This window comes from Populus euphratica, unplaced genomic scaffold (assembly GCF_000495115.2).
Source record: "Populus euphratica unplaced genomic scaffold, PopEup_1.0 scaffold565.1, whole genome shotgun sequence".
Taxonomy (NCBI): Eukaryota; Viridiplantae; Streptophyta; class Magnoliopsida; order Malpighiales; family Salicaceae; genus Populus; species Populus euphratica.
Window position 1 is genome coordinate 11,687 of NW_011500437.1, and position 16,103 is coordinate 27,789.

Consider the following 16,103-nt stretch of genomic DNA (forward strand, 5'->3'; position numbering starts at 1 on the left):
TGGCAACTAATCATTTTTTATATTTTTCTATGTTTATTTATTATTAGAAAAATTAATTAAAAAAATTAGCTTAATTTTTTTTTAAAAATTGATTTTATTTTAGATTAAATATATTTTCTAGAAATTATAAAAAATAAAAAATATCTTTTATTTTTTAATTATATTAAATTTGATCTTTTATTTTAATTTTTTTCCTTTCAATTTTATTTTTTATAATTTAAATTAATTTTATTTTATATTAACTTTGATGTTTATTTTTATATTATTATTTATTTATTTAATTTTTTAATTGAAATTTTTTAATTTATCTATTAGATTTGATTTTTATTTTTTATTACCATTTATTTCATTTCAAATAATTTATGAAATTAGATTTTTTTTAATTCCATCATTCTTTAATTTTTTTTTATCATTCAAATTTGGTTTTTATTTTTTTATTAATATTTTTTTATTTAAAATAATTTATAAAATTAAATTCTTCTTCCAATATAATTCACTTTCTGTTTGTTAAATTTAGTCTTTATTTTTTTATTACTATTTGTTTTATGTGAAATAATTTATGAAATTATTTTTTTAAAAAATTTGATTTTTATTTTTTAATAAACTTGAAAAAAATTAATAACTTTGTTGTTTGTTAAATTTAGTCTTTATTTTTTTATTGCTATTTGTTTTATGTGAAATAATTTATGAAATTATTTTTTTAAAAAATTTGATTTTTATTTTTTAATAAACTTGATTTTTTTTTTAATTTGATTTTTATTTTTTAATAAACTTGAAAAAAATTAATTAAGAAAGTGTTACTTTTCAGTTTATTTTTTAGGATATTGTCAAACATTGAAAAAGTGTTTTTCAATTTACTTTTTATGATATTATCAAATTTTAAAAAATAATTTAAACAAGGACTTAATATAATTATATATTCTCAACATGGTTCCAAGATTGTCATTTGCTTGGTTTTCTGCCATGCCTTAAACATAGAGATTCAAGTCTAGCAATTTCTGGATAATGTTTGCTCGAACTCTTAGTGTTATCAGCCTAAATATCGAGCTAAACTAATTTATACAAGTCAGTTGACCAACTAAACATTGACTTCACAAGCTTAATCACTAATGAAGCAAATTCAACAATTTCTAAATAATGTTTGCTCCTAGGACATTTGGTGTTGTCAGCCCAAACATCGAGCTAACCTAATTTACACAAGTCTATCGAACAACTAGACGTTAAGTTCATAAGTTTAATCACCAATGAAGCAAATAATTTTAGGACTATGGACTAAATCAAATTGCATATAACAAATTACAACGAATATTGTTGTTCTAAGATTAAGACAATAATAATACCTATGAATGGGTGAATTAGATGTTCTACTAATAATAACAAATATTGTAATTAACTCAATTAAACACAATTAGTCAATAATTTAATTAAAGTGCTTAAAGTAAAGAGTATAGGAATATAAATTGCACACTTGGTTTTTAATATGGTTTAACAAGCCTACATCCATACGTCAAGCACCAAATTGGTCTTGAATATTACATTATTTACTAGTCCAAGCCAAAGTTTACAATGTCCTTAATAAATTCTCATCAAGCCCTTTTTCACCATTTGATGAAATACCATCTTCAAGATTTTTCACCTTGTTAAGGAACCTCACCAATAACTAAGAGTTTTTCATTTAAACTATTAAAGGATTATAATTGTTTGAAATATAACAACATTCTTTTAAGGAGTAGATAATACAATTCTTTATAGCTCATTTAATAGTGTTTTAGAATGTATAAACTGTTTAAATGTAGTGAGTATGAGAATTTATACTTTTGTGCAAAAATATGAAGGTTTCAATGTACAAATATGAATATGATTTATGATTGATGATTTGAAATTGTTTTTTATTTTCAAATAGCTTGTGTGTGTATAGTTAAATTTTGTACTAAATTCTTCAATTAGCAAGCTACATATATATATATATATATATATATATATATATATATAAATCTAGCAAAAAATAGTCATTTATAGCTGTTATTGTTCCTCTGACAACTCAATCGGTCGACCGATTCATGCAAATTCCCAGTTGTTCATCACGTATGAATAAATGATCAACCGATTAAATTGATATCACTAAACGATCGATCAATTCATGTTGAATTCTATATTTATCAGTTTTAATCTTGGTGAATTCTTAGAATCATTTTATCAATCCTTTTTAAATGCATGCAAAGTGAAGTGTGTGTATTCATTTTAATTTGTGCTATCAAGTATGATATAAAAATTTATATTTAAGCACTAAAATGAACACTTAAAAACCAAGTCTTTACTTGCTTGGACTTGTTGATTGATTTCTTCATTCATATATCTTTATATAAATATGTTTAAACTTAATATTATCCAAGTATATCATTAGTCCATTTCTATTTAATTGTTATTATCAAAATATATAAAATATTAATATGCGACCTAAAGGCCAACGATCTCCCTTTTTTACAGTATATATATATAGACACACACACACGTGTGTATGCGTATTCTCCCCCCTTAATCATGAATCATGTTTTATATCTATTCTTTAATTCTTTCCTCAATCTCCCCAATTCTCTCCCATTTTGTCATCAACGAAAAGAAAATAGAAAAAGTATAACAATCATAGAGAAATAAAACATAAAATCATTGCATAATGTTCAAAAGATAATATGTATTACAAAGTGAAAAGTAATAAAAAAAATGAAAATGAAAACCTTAAATGATTGCGGTATAATTGTTTAAGGTAGTGGGTAGCAAGAGAGTAAACTAGCCATAATATCCTTCATAACGTGCATATCCTATCGAATATGATGCATCTAGATCACGCTTAATATGCTTTAGTCGACCTTCCATTTTTGATCGCTAAGAGCTTATACCAACATCTTTTGAAAAGAAAGCTCTAGGTAGCATCTTAAACATATCAACAAACTCAACATTACCACCAATATTCTGCTCTTCTCCCTCGTCATGCTCTTCTTCAACTTGAGCACCAATTTGGCCTTTAGACATTTGAACAACATCATTAGTCAAGACAAACCCCATCTTGTTAAGTGGCATGATGTCTATTTCCATTGATTTTAAGTATGGATTCTTATTTATATTGGTGAGCAAGATATCAAAATACTAAAAAATAATAGTTAAGCATTGACCATATTGTAAAGATTTTTGTTTCTAATCATGGGCCATAATGATAATATTCATCTTAATATAAGGGAGATTGATGCGACATCCTCTAATCATACAATCTATCAAACATATATTCATAAAAGTGACCTTATTATAATGCCTTTTTTTGGACAAAATATTATATGCTATTATGCAGTGAAGAATTCTAGGATGTAAGAGCAAATCCTAACTTTTAATGTTAGCACCTTGTGTGAAATTCAATCGATTAGTATGTTTTGCTATGACTTTATCATACATAAAATCTCCAATGGTTGGCATGATTTTATGAGTTACTAAATTTTGTTTATTGCTAGCTAAAGATATTAGTGATATCCTAAAAAATGAAATGTTCCACTAATATTTTTTCTATCAACTTTACACGCAATAAAATCTACATTTGAATAGCTAATCAAATTCAACTTGCTTATTTTCGAATACCACATCCTTAAGTCAATTGTACCATGCAAATATTTAAAAATGAATTTAACAAAAGCTACATGAGATTCTTTAGGACATGTTTGAAAATATGCTCATAGACAAACATAAAACATAATATCGAGTCTACTTATAGTTAAATACAAGAGCGAGCCAATCATACCTTGATATTTAGTGATGTCTATTTCTTATCATTTTCATCCATATCAAGCTTGGTTGATGTTCCCATAAACGTGTCAGCTTTTTTGACATGTTCCATCCCAAATATTTTTATTAGATCCTTAATGCACTTGCTTTGGTTGATGAAAATTTCATCTCTTGTTTGCTTGATTTGCAATCCAAGAAAAAAGTTCAATTCTCTCATCATGTTCATTTCAAATTCATCTTGCATGCATTTTACAAATTTCTTACAAAGAGATTTGTTAATAGCATCGAATATAATATGATCAATATATATTTATACAAGCAATATATCTTTATCTTTTCTCTTTGTAAGGAGGGTGATGTTAATTTTGTCAATGTTGAAATCATTTTCAATAAGAAAAGTCTTTAATCTATTATATCATGTTCTTGGTACTTGTTTTAAGCCACATAAAACCTTTTTGAGTTTAAAAACATGATAGAAAAAATGAAAGTTTTCTAAACCTTGAGGTTATTCAACATATACCTTTTCCATAATTAAACCATTGAAAAATATGCTTTTGACATCCATTTGAAAAAGTGTAAAATTGATTGCAAAGGTTTCTTCATAATCAATACCTTCTTCTTGATTATAACTTTTGATGACTAATCTAACTTTATTTCTCATTATTGTCCCATGTTTATCAACTTTGATACTAAAAACCCATTTTGTTCCTATACTGGATTGATTTTTAGGTTTAGGAACTAGTTCCCAAATATCATTTGTTTCATATTGGTTTTTAGCTCATATTGCATGGTTAAAATCCTATTGCATGGTTAATCCAATTAACATCCTTCTCAGCTTCTAGGAAAGAAATCCTATTGCATGGTTAATCTTATTAACATCCTTCTCAGCTTCTAGGAAAGATTTAGGCTCTTTATACAAAACAAATATACAATGCTTATTGATGTTCCTAAGAGATACCCTAGTCTTGGTTCCTTCAAATAAATTACCAATAATTAAGTCAGGAGGATGAGAGCTGATTAGTACTTAAAAGTGCATTTGTACAAAAGAGTTACTTACCATTTCTTATTGAAGATGAGAGCTTACATACCTTAGCTTTTTTAGTGGTACAAAAGAGTTACTTACCATTTCTTATTGATGATTTATGCTTGGTTGATCTTTGTTCATTTCTTCATTATTGTTCTCTATAAGTATCTTATCATTAAGACTTAAATGTTGAACACTTTCATTTATGTCATATAGAATCTCATCAATTTTGTCATTTTGAGTTTCCTCAAAGGTAACATGGATGGATTCTTTAAGACAAAGTATTCTATTATTATAAACTTTATAAACTTTGCTAGAAGAGGACTATCCAACAAAAAAAAATAAAAATACCAACATTGGATTTTGAATTAAACTTGTTCAAGTTATCCTTAGTGTTAAGAATAAAATATTTTGAACAAAAAATGTTAAAAAATATGAGATGTTGGGTTTTATTCATTTTCAAAGCTCATAAGGAGTATTTTTCAACTCTAGTCTAAAGTAATACGATTTAAAATATAGCAAGAAGTGTTTATGACTTCTGTCCAAAAACATCGAGAGGTATTAAATTCATTTAATACTGGCCTTACCATTTCTTGAAGAGACCAATATTTCCTTTCCATAATCTCGTTTAGTTAAGGAGTTGTACAAGCTGAAAAGTTATAGTGATATCCTTTTTCTTTACAAAAAATTTAAAAACATCACTTATAAATTCACCATTATGATCACTCATTATGTTTATGATTGAAAAACCCTTTTTATTTTCAACTTTGAAAACTTTACAAATTCATAAATAATTTCATCTTTTAATTTTAAAAACAAAACTCATGCATATTTTGTAAAGTCATCTACAATCACAAACACATATCTATAATTGTTTATGCCTTTAGCTCTAGTTGGTCTAAATAGATCTATGTGGAGCTATTCTAAAGGTTTTTTTGATAGAAATGTGGTGATTACTCTTAAAAGATAATTTCATTTAGTTATTTATTTGGCAAGCATCACATAACTTTTTATTTTTTAATGTAATATGAGGGAGTCTTTTAATAAGCTTATTTTTTACAAGTTTAGAAAAACAATATCCATGCTTATATGACCTAATTTTATATGTAAAAAACAATTATCATTAATACTAGCAATAAGACAACTTTCTATCCTTATGCATGCATCAATTTTAATCTTATAAATATTTTTTTCTATTACAAACAAACAAAAATTTATTATTTTTAAGGATTAAGTAACATGTATGGTTAAACATGATCTTGTAGCCTTTATTACATAATTGACTAACATTTAGAAAATTATGTTTTAGACCATTTATAAGAAACACATTTTCTATTGAATGAGAAGACTTACCTTCAATATTGCCAACTTCAATGATATTTCCTTTTGAATTGTCTCTAAAAGTGATTTTTCCACCATTGCTCTTTGTAATGTTTTAAAATAATAAATCATATATAGTTATATTTTTTGAATAAACATTATCCAAGAACCGGTCCCTATATTTCTTTAATTCCTACACACACAAAATCAAGATGAAATTTTTGATACTCATATCTTATTGGGTCTTTTGTGGTTGGTGGTGGTTCATTTTGGAACCCAAGTCATATAAATAACTTTGCCCTTTTTGATTAATGTTTCTATAATAATTGCATGTATGATTTGGGTCATGTGATTGTTTGACTTTTAAAAAATAATTATTAAATATATTTTATTTTTTATAGATTGATAGCCTAATCGTTTTATGTTGAAAACACATCTCTGACTAGCTAAGATGGTTTTTAAGATCTTAAAACCTTGAGTAAATTTAGCTAGTATAGTCTTCAACCTATCAACCTTATTCCTTTAAAGTTTATTTTCCTCTTCAAGTTAGTTTATTTTATCGCAATCTTTAACTACAATGCATGCTTTATTTTTTAATGTATTTTTCTCAACAAGTAAACATGCATGGTTTTTTTTTTATAAACTATATTTAAAACCTAACATTTTGTATCATCATGCAATGTCTCAAATGCATTATACAATTTATTATAAGAGATGTTAGATTCATCATCCAAAAAAAATACTTTATTATCGCTTTCTTAGAAATTTTCCTATTTTTTTTAATAAACAAACAAAAAAGATAAAGAGAGTTTTTAAATAGATTCTTTTAAATATAAAAATGAAGGTATCAGTTGACATATTATTAAATCATGCTAGTTCAATGATTTTCTTCCAAACTATTTTAAAAAGTAATTCAATTAAATTTAAATGATTTAATTAAATTTAGATAATTTGATAAGTCAAATTATTATCTAATTAACCCATTTAAATAATTTTTTTTTTAATTATTCAAAATAACATCATTTAAATTTTTTCTTTTAAAAATAAAACTAGAGCAACATGCTTATTCATGAATATACTTGTCAAATCCACGTTGGGCATCGTCAAACCTCTTATAACTCTGACCAGCATAAATAGTAAAATGTATTTTCTAACAACCCGACTGCAGAGTGTTTCCATTTGTTTTTTTTTTCCTTTATTATTTACTGGGCTCACCTTATTGGGCCCGATATCACCTTCAGTTTTAATTTCACTTGCCTTGGCCCACCCCATCCAAAAAGAAAAGGAAATATTTCAATATCACTTCCAATACCTCAAATTAATTTCTTTCCTATTACTTGACAGTGAAGAATACCATCCAACCAACTTGCAATCTGGAACTATCACAACAATAATAATTAATGCTAGCAAGACACTGCCTTTCCGTCTTCCTACAATATTCCAACTTCAATTTCGTAAATTGCTTATTCTCAGCTCATTTGATGAATGTCCAGCTTTGACCAATGCCCTTTATGGACTGAAAGGAAGAAGCAAACTTGTTCCTGAACATTATAAATAAAGGAAAGAAACATAGACAATGATAAACGAAACTTGAGTGGCAGGCCGTTTCATCTGAAATTGCAGTTGGCCTGTGTAAGCCTCACTTGTTGCGAAAGAGAGACTAAAACCTGAGACCTCTTGGAAGAGAGGGAAATGGATGTTAGTTGTGTTACAGGCTCATTAACATATGCCTGACGTGTTTGTCTGCAGTGTATCGGCAGATAGTTCCTGTGCTGGTGAGCCTGAGATGCATTGCAGCAAGTATATATCAGAAAGTAGTACATTATCTGACTGTATAAGCACGTAAAAGAATATTTGTTTAGACTTCATGACCATAGAAAACATATATTTTACTTTGCATTTAATGAATAATGTTACCAAATCGAATCTTGAGCAAAATAAAATGATTATAAGACACCAAGAACGATCAAAAGCTTTCATGACCAAAAGTAAATACTTACGTTAAATGCCAAGGCTATCCATGGCGGGGAACCTTTTGCACTTCCGATTCAACTTTCCTGACACTGTCAACAATAACTTGAATTTTTGAAGCAAGTTCTTCTGTTTCCTCCACAACATTGTTCATAAAACTGAGTAATTTTTCACGATAGGTTGTACATAATTGCTCCTGATGCTCTAACTCTTGAGTAAGCTCTTCAATTTTCTTATCCTTGTCACCCTACATGCTCAAAAAAGCAAACAATTTGCTAAGTAACTAAATCAAATCACAGTAAATATGTGAAACTAGATTACATAGATGTTTTGTGCCTGCTGATTCTGCATAACTCAAGAAGCCACCAGAAAAAGGTTCACTGGACTGTCCGTCCACCCATATTGCAAATATGGATGCCATTGGTGACATGCCAGCAAATAGCGTACTCATACAGAAAAAATGGTTAAAACTCTGCAAACTGTTTATCCTGATGCAATTATTTAATTCAATGAAAACACAGAGCATACAATAAATGCATACAACTGCGGGAACGCCCAAGAAAGGTAATAGGAGCAGTCCAATTAAGAGCCACATTTAACAACGTGACTGGTAATTAACGTGATGTAAGAACAGCAAACAAGAGGTTTAGATGTAGTTAATGGCAGGGCTAAGAGTAAAATGTGATATGATGACATGGTGTCATGCATATCCGAGCAAGGACCATAAGGAGAACATCCTGTCATGCTTGCTGAGATATGGTAAGCCTAAGGCCACATACACCGGTTGAAAGTGTTGAAAAAAAAGCCACCCTTCTCTATTCAAGAACTATTGCAATCTTTGAAATAGCACTTGATTGATTCACAAAGAAACAGTCTTTTTACACATGCATGTAGTTGTCCGGTTTCTTTAAGCATTGAGAAAGCTAGATAAATGCAAATCAGGAAACGCCTATATGACGAGGCTAACCATCACCATATATATAAGCCACAGAAATTCCCTCCCACTTTAACATTTTGAGGAAGTGCTAAATTCGTATGCGAGAGAATAACAAAAGCTGTCAGCACAGCGAAACCCATCTCAAGTTTTATACTGCAGAATATACATACCACTACTACTGGCGATAGTAGTTCCAGAAAGGCAACATTGGTGGAAAACTTTGGGCTGCTTCACCCACCTAAGAGTTGGGGGGAAACAACTAAACGTGTTCTAAATACGTATAACGAAAGGTAATGACACCAAGTAATCATGCATTGGCATTTGGCACCGAGAGAGAGAGAAATACACAAAATATATTTCCCCAGAAAGAAAAAAAAAAAAAAAACCTAGCCCGGCTGATGAAATGATTGTTGAATAGATTCTAATTCTATGAACAAACAAAGAAGCAAGGGTTTGAGAGTAGAGATACTAACTGATGCACTGAATCCAGAGGTGGTGACAACTAAAGGATGATTATGATCCTTTTCAAATCTAGTAACCACCCATTTTCCAGACTTTTCCATTTTAACCAAGATTGTAGCTTTGCAACCATCTCGTGCACTGAGCCTAGGCTTCTTTTCCGGGCCAATATCAGTCCTGTGATTAGGAGAAAAACCCTGTTTGTTACATCCAAGACGACGAGCAAGAGTTCTTCCATCAATCCCCGAACGTCGACGTTGCATAACACGCACAAAAAATCCTACCCGTCTGGCGTACTCTGTGTAGAATCTCCTGGCAGCATCTTCAGATTCAAATTCCATACCAACATCCGGTTCTGCAATTCCATCTCCAACAGTTTCTTCTTCTTCGACACAACAAGTAGCAGTGTCAACGACACCCTTGTCCAAATCCACTGATACAGTCATTAAAACATACCATCATTAATTCTTTCCTGTTCCAATTACCTTAAATAAAAAAAAACACCATGCTGTTCAAAAAATTAATGTAATCGAAATTGCGGAGTTGAGCAGAGGGAAAAGGAGAGAAGAACTTACTGAGAATCGAAAGCGAGGGTGGACGTGGAGTGGAGGCATCAAATAGAATATTTGACATACCCAATTACTGTTGAAAATAAGGTCAAGCTAAGAGATTATGATAGTTAATAATTATAGAATTAAAATAGGCATGACGAGGTATTCACACTTTTACTGTTCCTATTTTGGAAGAAGAAAAAAATATATGAGTAAATTAGTATTAGAAATAAAAAAAGTCAGTCTATTTTTCTTATATAAATAACGATTTAGTTTTATTTTATCTGTATTTTTTAATACTCTTCCTAGTTTAAATATTCTTTGTATGTACGCGCATTTTATATATATATAATCTGTGTAGTATTACAGGTTAATTTTTTATATAAAAATTAAAAAAAATTAAGATCTAAAAATATCAGGTCTTTCTATAAAGCTATATTCAATAGTTTTAGATTTGACTATAATGTCTGACCCAAAAGTAATATTTTTGATATTAATAATAACATTAAACTTGCATCATCTAAATTTAAGTGAGTTTGATTTCAGCATCAGTCCCAATAGCTTTGGATGTGAGTTTGACTACAGGGTTGTGTCATAAAAATGTGAGAATTAAATAGATTAATGAAAAAAATACAAAGAAAAAAAACCAAGAGGAATAAAAAAACTAATGAAGAAGAAGAAAAAAAATCTGAATTAACTAGGTTTAAAAAACAATCTGAATTAACTGGGTTAACCTTTTAAATTACGTTAACCCGTCAAACTTGGGATTCGCGTTATGAAAATTTAATAACTAAATAGAAAAAAAAATTGATGGGTTAACTAGGTTAAATTGTCAAATCAGGTTAACCCGTCAATACCGGGATATGTGTCATGAAATTCTGATAATTAAATAGAAAGAAATTTAACATTAACAAACTAAACTAAACAAAAAAAATAATAATAATAATTCCGAGTTAACTCGTCAAACTCGGGATCCATTTCATAAAAATTAAATAATTCCGAGTTAACCCGTCAAACTCGGGATCCATTTCATAAAAATCTGCTAACTAAATAGAAAAATTTAACATTAACAAACTAAATTAAAAAAAAATATTAAAATAAAAAAACAAGAAAAAGGCAATAAAAAAAATATAAAGGAATAAAAAACAAAAAAAACAAAAAAAAATGGCTAAGAATATTTTAGTATATATTATTATTATTATATCATTATAAATATAATTATAATATATAAGTTATATAAGTACATACGGGGAAGCTATAGTATTTTCTCCATGGTTTTTAGAGTACTAGTTAATACACACAAAAACACACATAGAGTTTTGAAAGCTATGATCTGAGATTCGGGTCACGGATTTTACCCGGATAATTTAGGTCAACTTTATTTTTTTAAATTAAAATAATGTTGTTTTGATAAAAAATAATTAACAGGTTATAATTGAATTTTTGATCTAGTATTTTGAGATTACTAGGTTAATCAGCTAAATCAGTATGATATTTATTTAATCAAATTTTAAAAAATTAAGAATTTATAAAAATACATTAATCGATTCTTGATTGGGACTTTAAATAGAACATCAATAAAATCAAAACCTCAATACAATAAATTAGATTCAATCCAAACTTTGCTGGTAAAATTTAAATTAATCCTTTGTGTAAATCATGACTTTTACGTGGATTTTAAGATGAGATTTAACGGGAAAATTAATTGGTAACTGTTATTAAACAATTTTTATATCAGTGGGCTCATAACGTTTTCAGGAATAGAAAGACTTCTTCTTCTTTTGTTTTGTTTTAACTTCTTAAGCCTATATAATATGATTCCATATCAAAGAAAATTATTTTTTAAGTTTTTAATATTCAAATAAAGCCTCATCTAAATGATTTTTTCTTAAAAAGAATTATATAAGTATTAAACAAATAGGAATTGCAATGGGGTATACCTTCACGTCTCCATGTCATATTAATCATTTTTGGGCTATGGGTTTGGAAATTCCTAAAAATAATGTGTTTATATATATATTCTCAATAATAAATTTATTTTAAAAATTCAATTTTATAAGAAATAAATATATGATAAAATATAAAAAAGCAATATTGAAGAATTTTAAGACATAGCTAGCGAAAACAGAATTTTTTATTCATTCTTCAACTGTGCATATTTATATATAGTGGAAATAAAGACATTCTTGCACATAATTTCTACCATAATTCTTGCTAAAATTATATACTAATAATAAAAACACAACTATATCTAAACTAGATAATAAATAAGTTATATTAGATAATGATACGGTGGTAGAATATCTATAGTATCTTCAATATTTCTCCTCAAGCTAAATTAAGCAGATTAGTGGATTTTAGGTTACTCAATAATAAGTTAAATTGAGTAGAAGACAAGGTGAGCACATCAACTAGTTGTTTATAAGAATATATATATTGAGGCTGGATAAGTTTTGCTTGAGCTTGCTGATATATATAATGACAATATATTTTTATGTGCTTGATGTATTCATAAAACACCGAGTTAGACATAACATGCATTGTAGCTTGATTATCATAAAATAATATCATAGAAGTAACACTAAGAAATTCAAAATCTGCAAGAAGGTGTTTAAGCCATATTAGTTCACAAACAATAGAGGCCATAACATGATACTTTGCTTTAGTACTTAAACGAGTCACAATGGATTGTTTTTTACTTTCACAAGACACCAAATTCCCACTAACAAATATATAATATCTAGTAGTAGATCAATGATCAAGAGAATTTTTTTGCCTAGTTAGAATCAATGTAGCCCATGATGTTATTATGACCATTGCGAGTCATAACAAAGCCACAACTAATGATCCCTTTCAAATACCGTAAAATATGTTTTACCATATTAAGATGTTGAACTATTGAAGCATGCATATATCCACTAATAAGGCTGACAATAAATGTAATATTTAGTCGAGTGATTGTTAAGTAAATTAATTTACCAACAATTTTCTGATAGGAAGTGTAAGAAGCAAGAAGTTCACTTGAAGAGTCCAATGTTAGTTTTTTGTCTAAAGAGTTTGCAACAAGCTTAGTATGCAACATATTAGCATCATTCAATAGATTAATAATATACTTATACTGATTGAGGAAAAATCCTTTATGGGAAGTTGTCATTTCAATACCTAGAAAATACTTCAAGGAACCAAGGTTTTTAATTATAAATTATTGCTAAAAAAATCTTTTAAGCTGAGTTATGGAATCACCATTACTCGTTATAATGAGATCATCCATATATATTAGCATAGCTAGTTTATAAGTGGAATCAAGTTGAATAAACAAGGAAGAGTCTATAGTGCTTTTTGTAGAACCAAGATCTTCAAGAGCAACACTTAATTTAGCATGCCAAGCTCGAGAACTTTGCTTCAATCCATGGATAGATTTATGAAGTTTGTAAACTAATATAGAGATTCCATTCTGAGGATATTCGAAAAGATGTTTCATGAACATTTTTTTTTTTTTAGATCTTCATGTAAGAATGCATTTCTTACATTCATTTGGCAGAGAAACAACCCCTGGTTGATAACAACAGATAGAAGAACTCTAACAATAATAATTTTGGCCATAGGAGCAAATGTCTCTTTTACAGTCAATACCAAATTTCTAAGTGAAACCTTGAGCCACAAGACGAGTTTTATGCCGGTTGATTTTTCCATTTAGCTTAAATTTTATCTTCAATATTCAACAACAACCTACAACCTCTTTTCCAACAGGTAGTGATATTATACTCCATATGTGATTTTCAGTAAGAGCTTTCAATTCTTTATTTATAGCTTGCTGCCATACTTTTTGTGATTGAGCTTCTTTGAATGTCCTGGGTTCATGTACATTTGATATAGAAGTAAGAAATCCATTATATGCTAGAGAGAGTTGATGATAAGACATGAACCTAAAAATAAGATGCTTCACATTGTAGGTGACATAATTTTTCATTCAAGATGGTGGCTAACATGTTCGAAGTGAAACTCTTCTAGTAACTGGTAGAACATCAAGAGAACATGACAATTCTTGTATATTGGTGTTGTGAAGTTGGAGATTGTTGGAATCAAAGGTAGGAACAACAGCATCACTAGAAACAGATGCATTTTAAAGCTAATTTTGTCAGTCAGTAACAACATTTATAGGATCAAATGCAATTTGAAACTAAGTCTGTCGGTCATGACTGAGAAGAGCAGGGTCAGAACTTGGGATAACAGATGAAAGCTGGTTAATATTCTCACTATGAGGCAAGGGAAAGAAATCGAATAAGGTCTCCCTATAATTTTCTACAATAAAATACGGTGTATCTTCAAGAAATTGAACATCCCTGAAACTATATAATTTATTCAACAATGGGTTATAACATTTGTATTCTTTTTAAGTTATGGAGTAACCAAAAAATATACACTTGATAGCTCTAAGATTTAGTTTCTCATGATATGTAGTTAGTAAGTGTATAAAACAAAAACATTCAAATACTTTAATATGAGATACATCTGGAATTTTATCTTGCAAAACTTCAAGAGAAGATTTAAAATCCAACATTTGACTAGGTAAGTGATTTACAAGATAAGTAGTTATAAGGACTTTATATGACCAGAAACATTTGGGGATATTCACTTGAAGCATGATGGTACAAGTTTTTTAAGCAAATCATTATTTTTGCATTCAAATTTTCTGTTTTTTTGAGGTGTGCCAACATAGTTAGTTTGATGCATAATTCCATTAGAAAGTAAATATTTTGACATGTCTTTGGACATATATTTGGTGCCATTGTTAGATGGAAGGATTTTAATGTGAGCTGAAAACTTATTAATAGCTAACAAATAAAAATCTTTAAAATAATCAAATATGTCATGCTTAGCTTTTAGCAAATGCACCGAAGTAACTCTAGAGAAATCATTGATAAAGGTAACAAAATATTTAAAATCATCAATGGAAGTATAGAAGGGTCCTTATACATTTGAATGAACAAGTTCAAATACATGAGTAGTTTTTGACATTGAAGAAGTAAAAGGAAGACTTATAGATTTCAAAAAATGACAAATCTCACAATTGAGAGGTTCGTATATTTGAACCAATTTTATTTTACTAAGAACAAACTCTAAAAGGTGAGCTAGATAATGATGCCATAAGAAGAGCTCATGTGAAGGATTTGCTGTTACTTGAAAACCCCTAGAGACTTGAGATTTATGAGAGATATAATAGAAACCATGTAGGGAAAATCCTTCACTAATTATCTCCTTAATGACAAGATCCTGAAACATAACTTTGAAACTTCACAATTTAGAGTAGATGCAATCTTACTGACAAAAAGCAACTGAAATGGAAAGGATGACATAAAAAGAACATCAAACACTATCTTATTAGAGAGTAGGTTGATTTTTCCTTTCCCCTCAACATAAGCACTTTTCCTATCAGCTATAGACATAAACATGGGATGGACGAATGCCTTAAAGTCGTGAATGTTATTTAATTTGTTTGATATGCGATTAGTGGCACCAGAATCAATTATCCAAAGATTATGTAAATTTACAAGTTCTAATGCAGTCATAAAAGTAATCAGATTACCTTGGCTATTTTTTATATCTGTTTCTACTAAAAAAATTAGCAAAATGATTGAGAAGAGCAATTAGTTGTTTTTGACCTTGACTAGTTAATTCATCATGTGACTTTCTTTAGTCATGATTGTCTTGTAAATATTTTACAAAATCAAATATCAGAGTTGTAAAATTGGTAGAGAAGCTTTTAGTGAAATTTGCATCTTTATTTTCAAGGTATAACTTATGATTATTTACATGTCTTGGCTGTCTTCTCATGTCCTTTTCAAATTTAGGCTTATTTTTTAGATGAAAAAACCAACAATGATATGCATTATGACCAAGATTGTGGCAACATTAAATCAATTCGTTTTCTTTATAGGATTTAGAATCAAATAGTGGTATGTACTGACCATGATTAAAAAATCTAGAATTCATGTCCTATGGCATCAATTGGTTTGATGAGCACGAGTATCAAATACCCTAACTTCATAAGTCATTACTTTTCTGTATATTT

The 16,103-nt window shown here is 28.6% G+C and overlaps 1 protein-coding gene across 1 annotated transcript; it reads right to left on the reverse strand.

Moving 5' to 3' along the window:
* Window positions 1–7,466: 7,466 nt before the first annotated feature.
* Window positions 7,467–10,142, reverse strand: LOC105114675 (protein FAR1-RELATED SEQUENCE 5). Its single transcript, XM_011011302.1, has 4 exons — window positions 10,055–10,142; window positions 9,494–9,912; window positions 8,113–8,330; window positions 7,467–7,893 (listed from the first exon to the last, which is right to left on the reverse strand). Exons 1-3 carry the CDS (start codon window positions 10,110–10,112, stop codon window positions 8,127–8,129), a joined length of 681 nt encoding a protein of 226 aa, XP_011009604.1. The 5' UTR covers window positions 10,113–10,142; the 3' UTR covers window positions 7,467–7,893; window positions 8,113–8,126.
* Window positions 10,143–16,103: the final 5,961 nt, after the last annotated feature.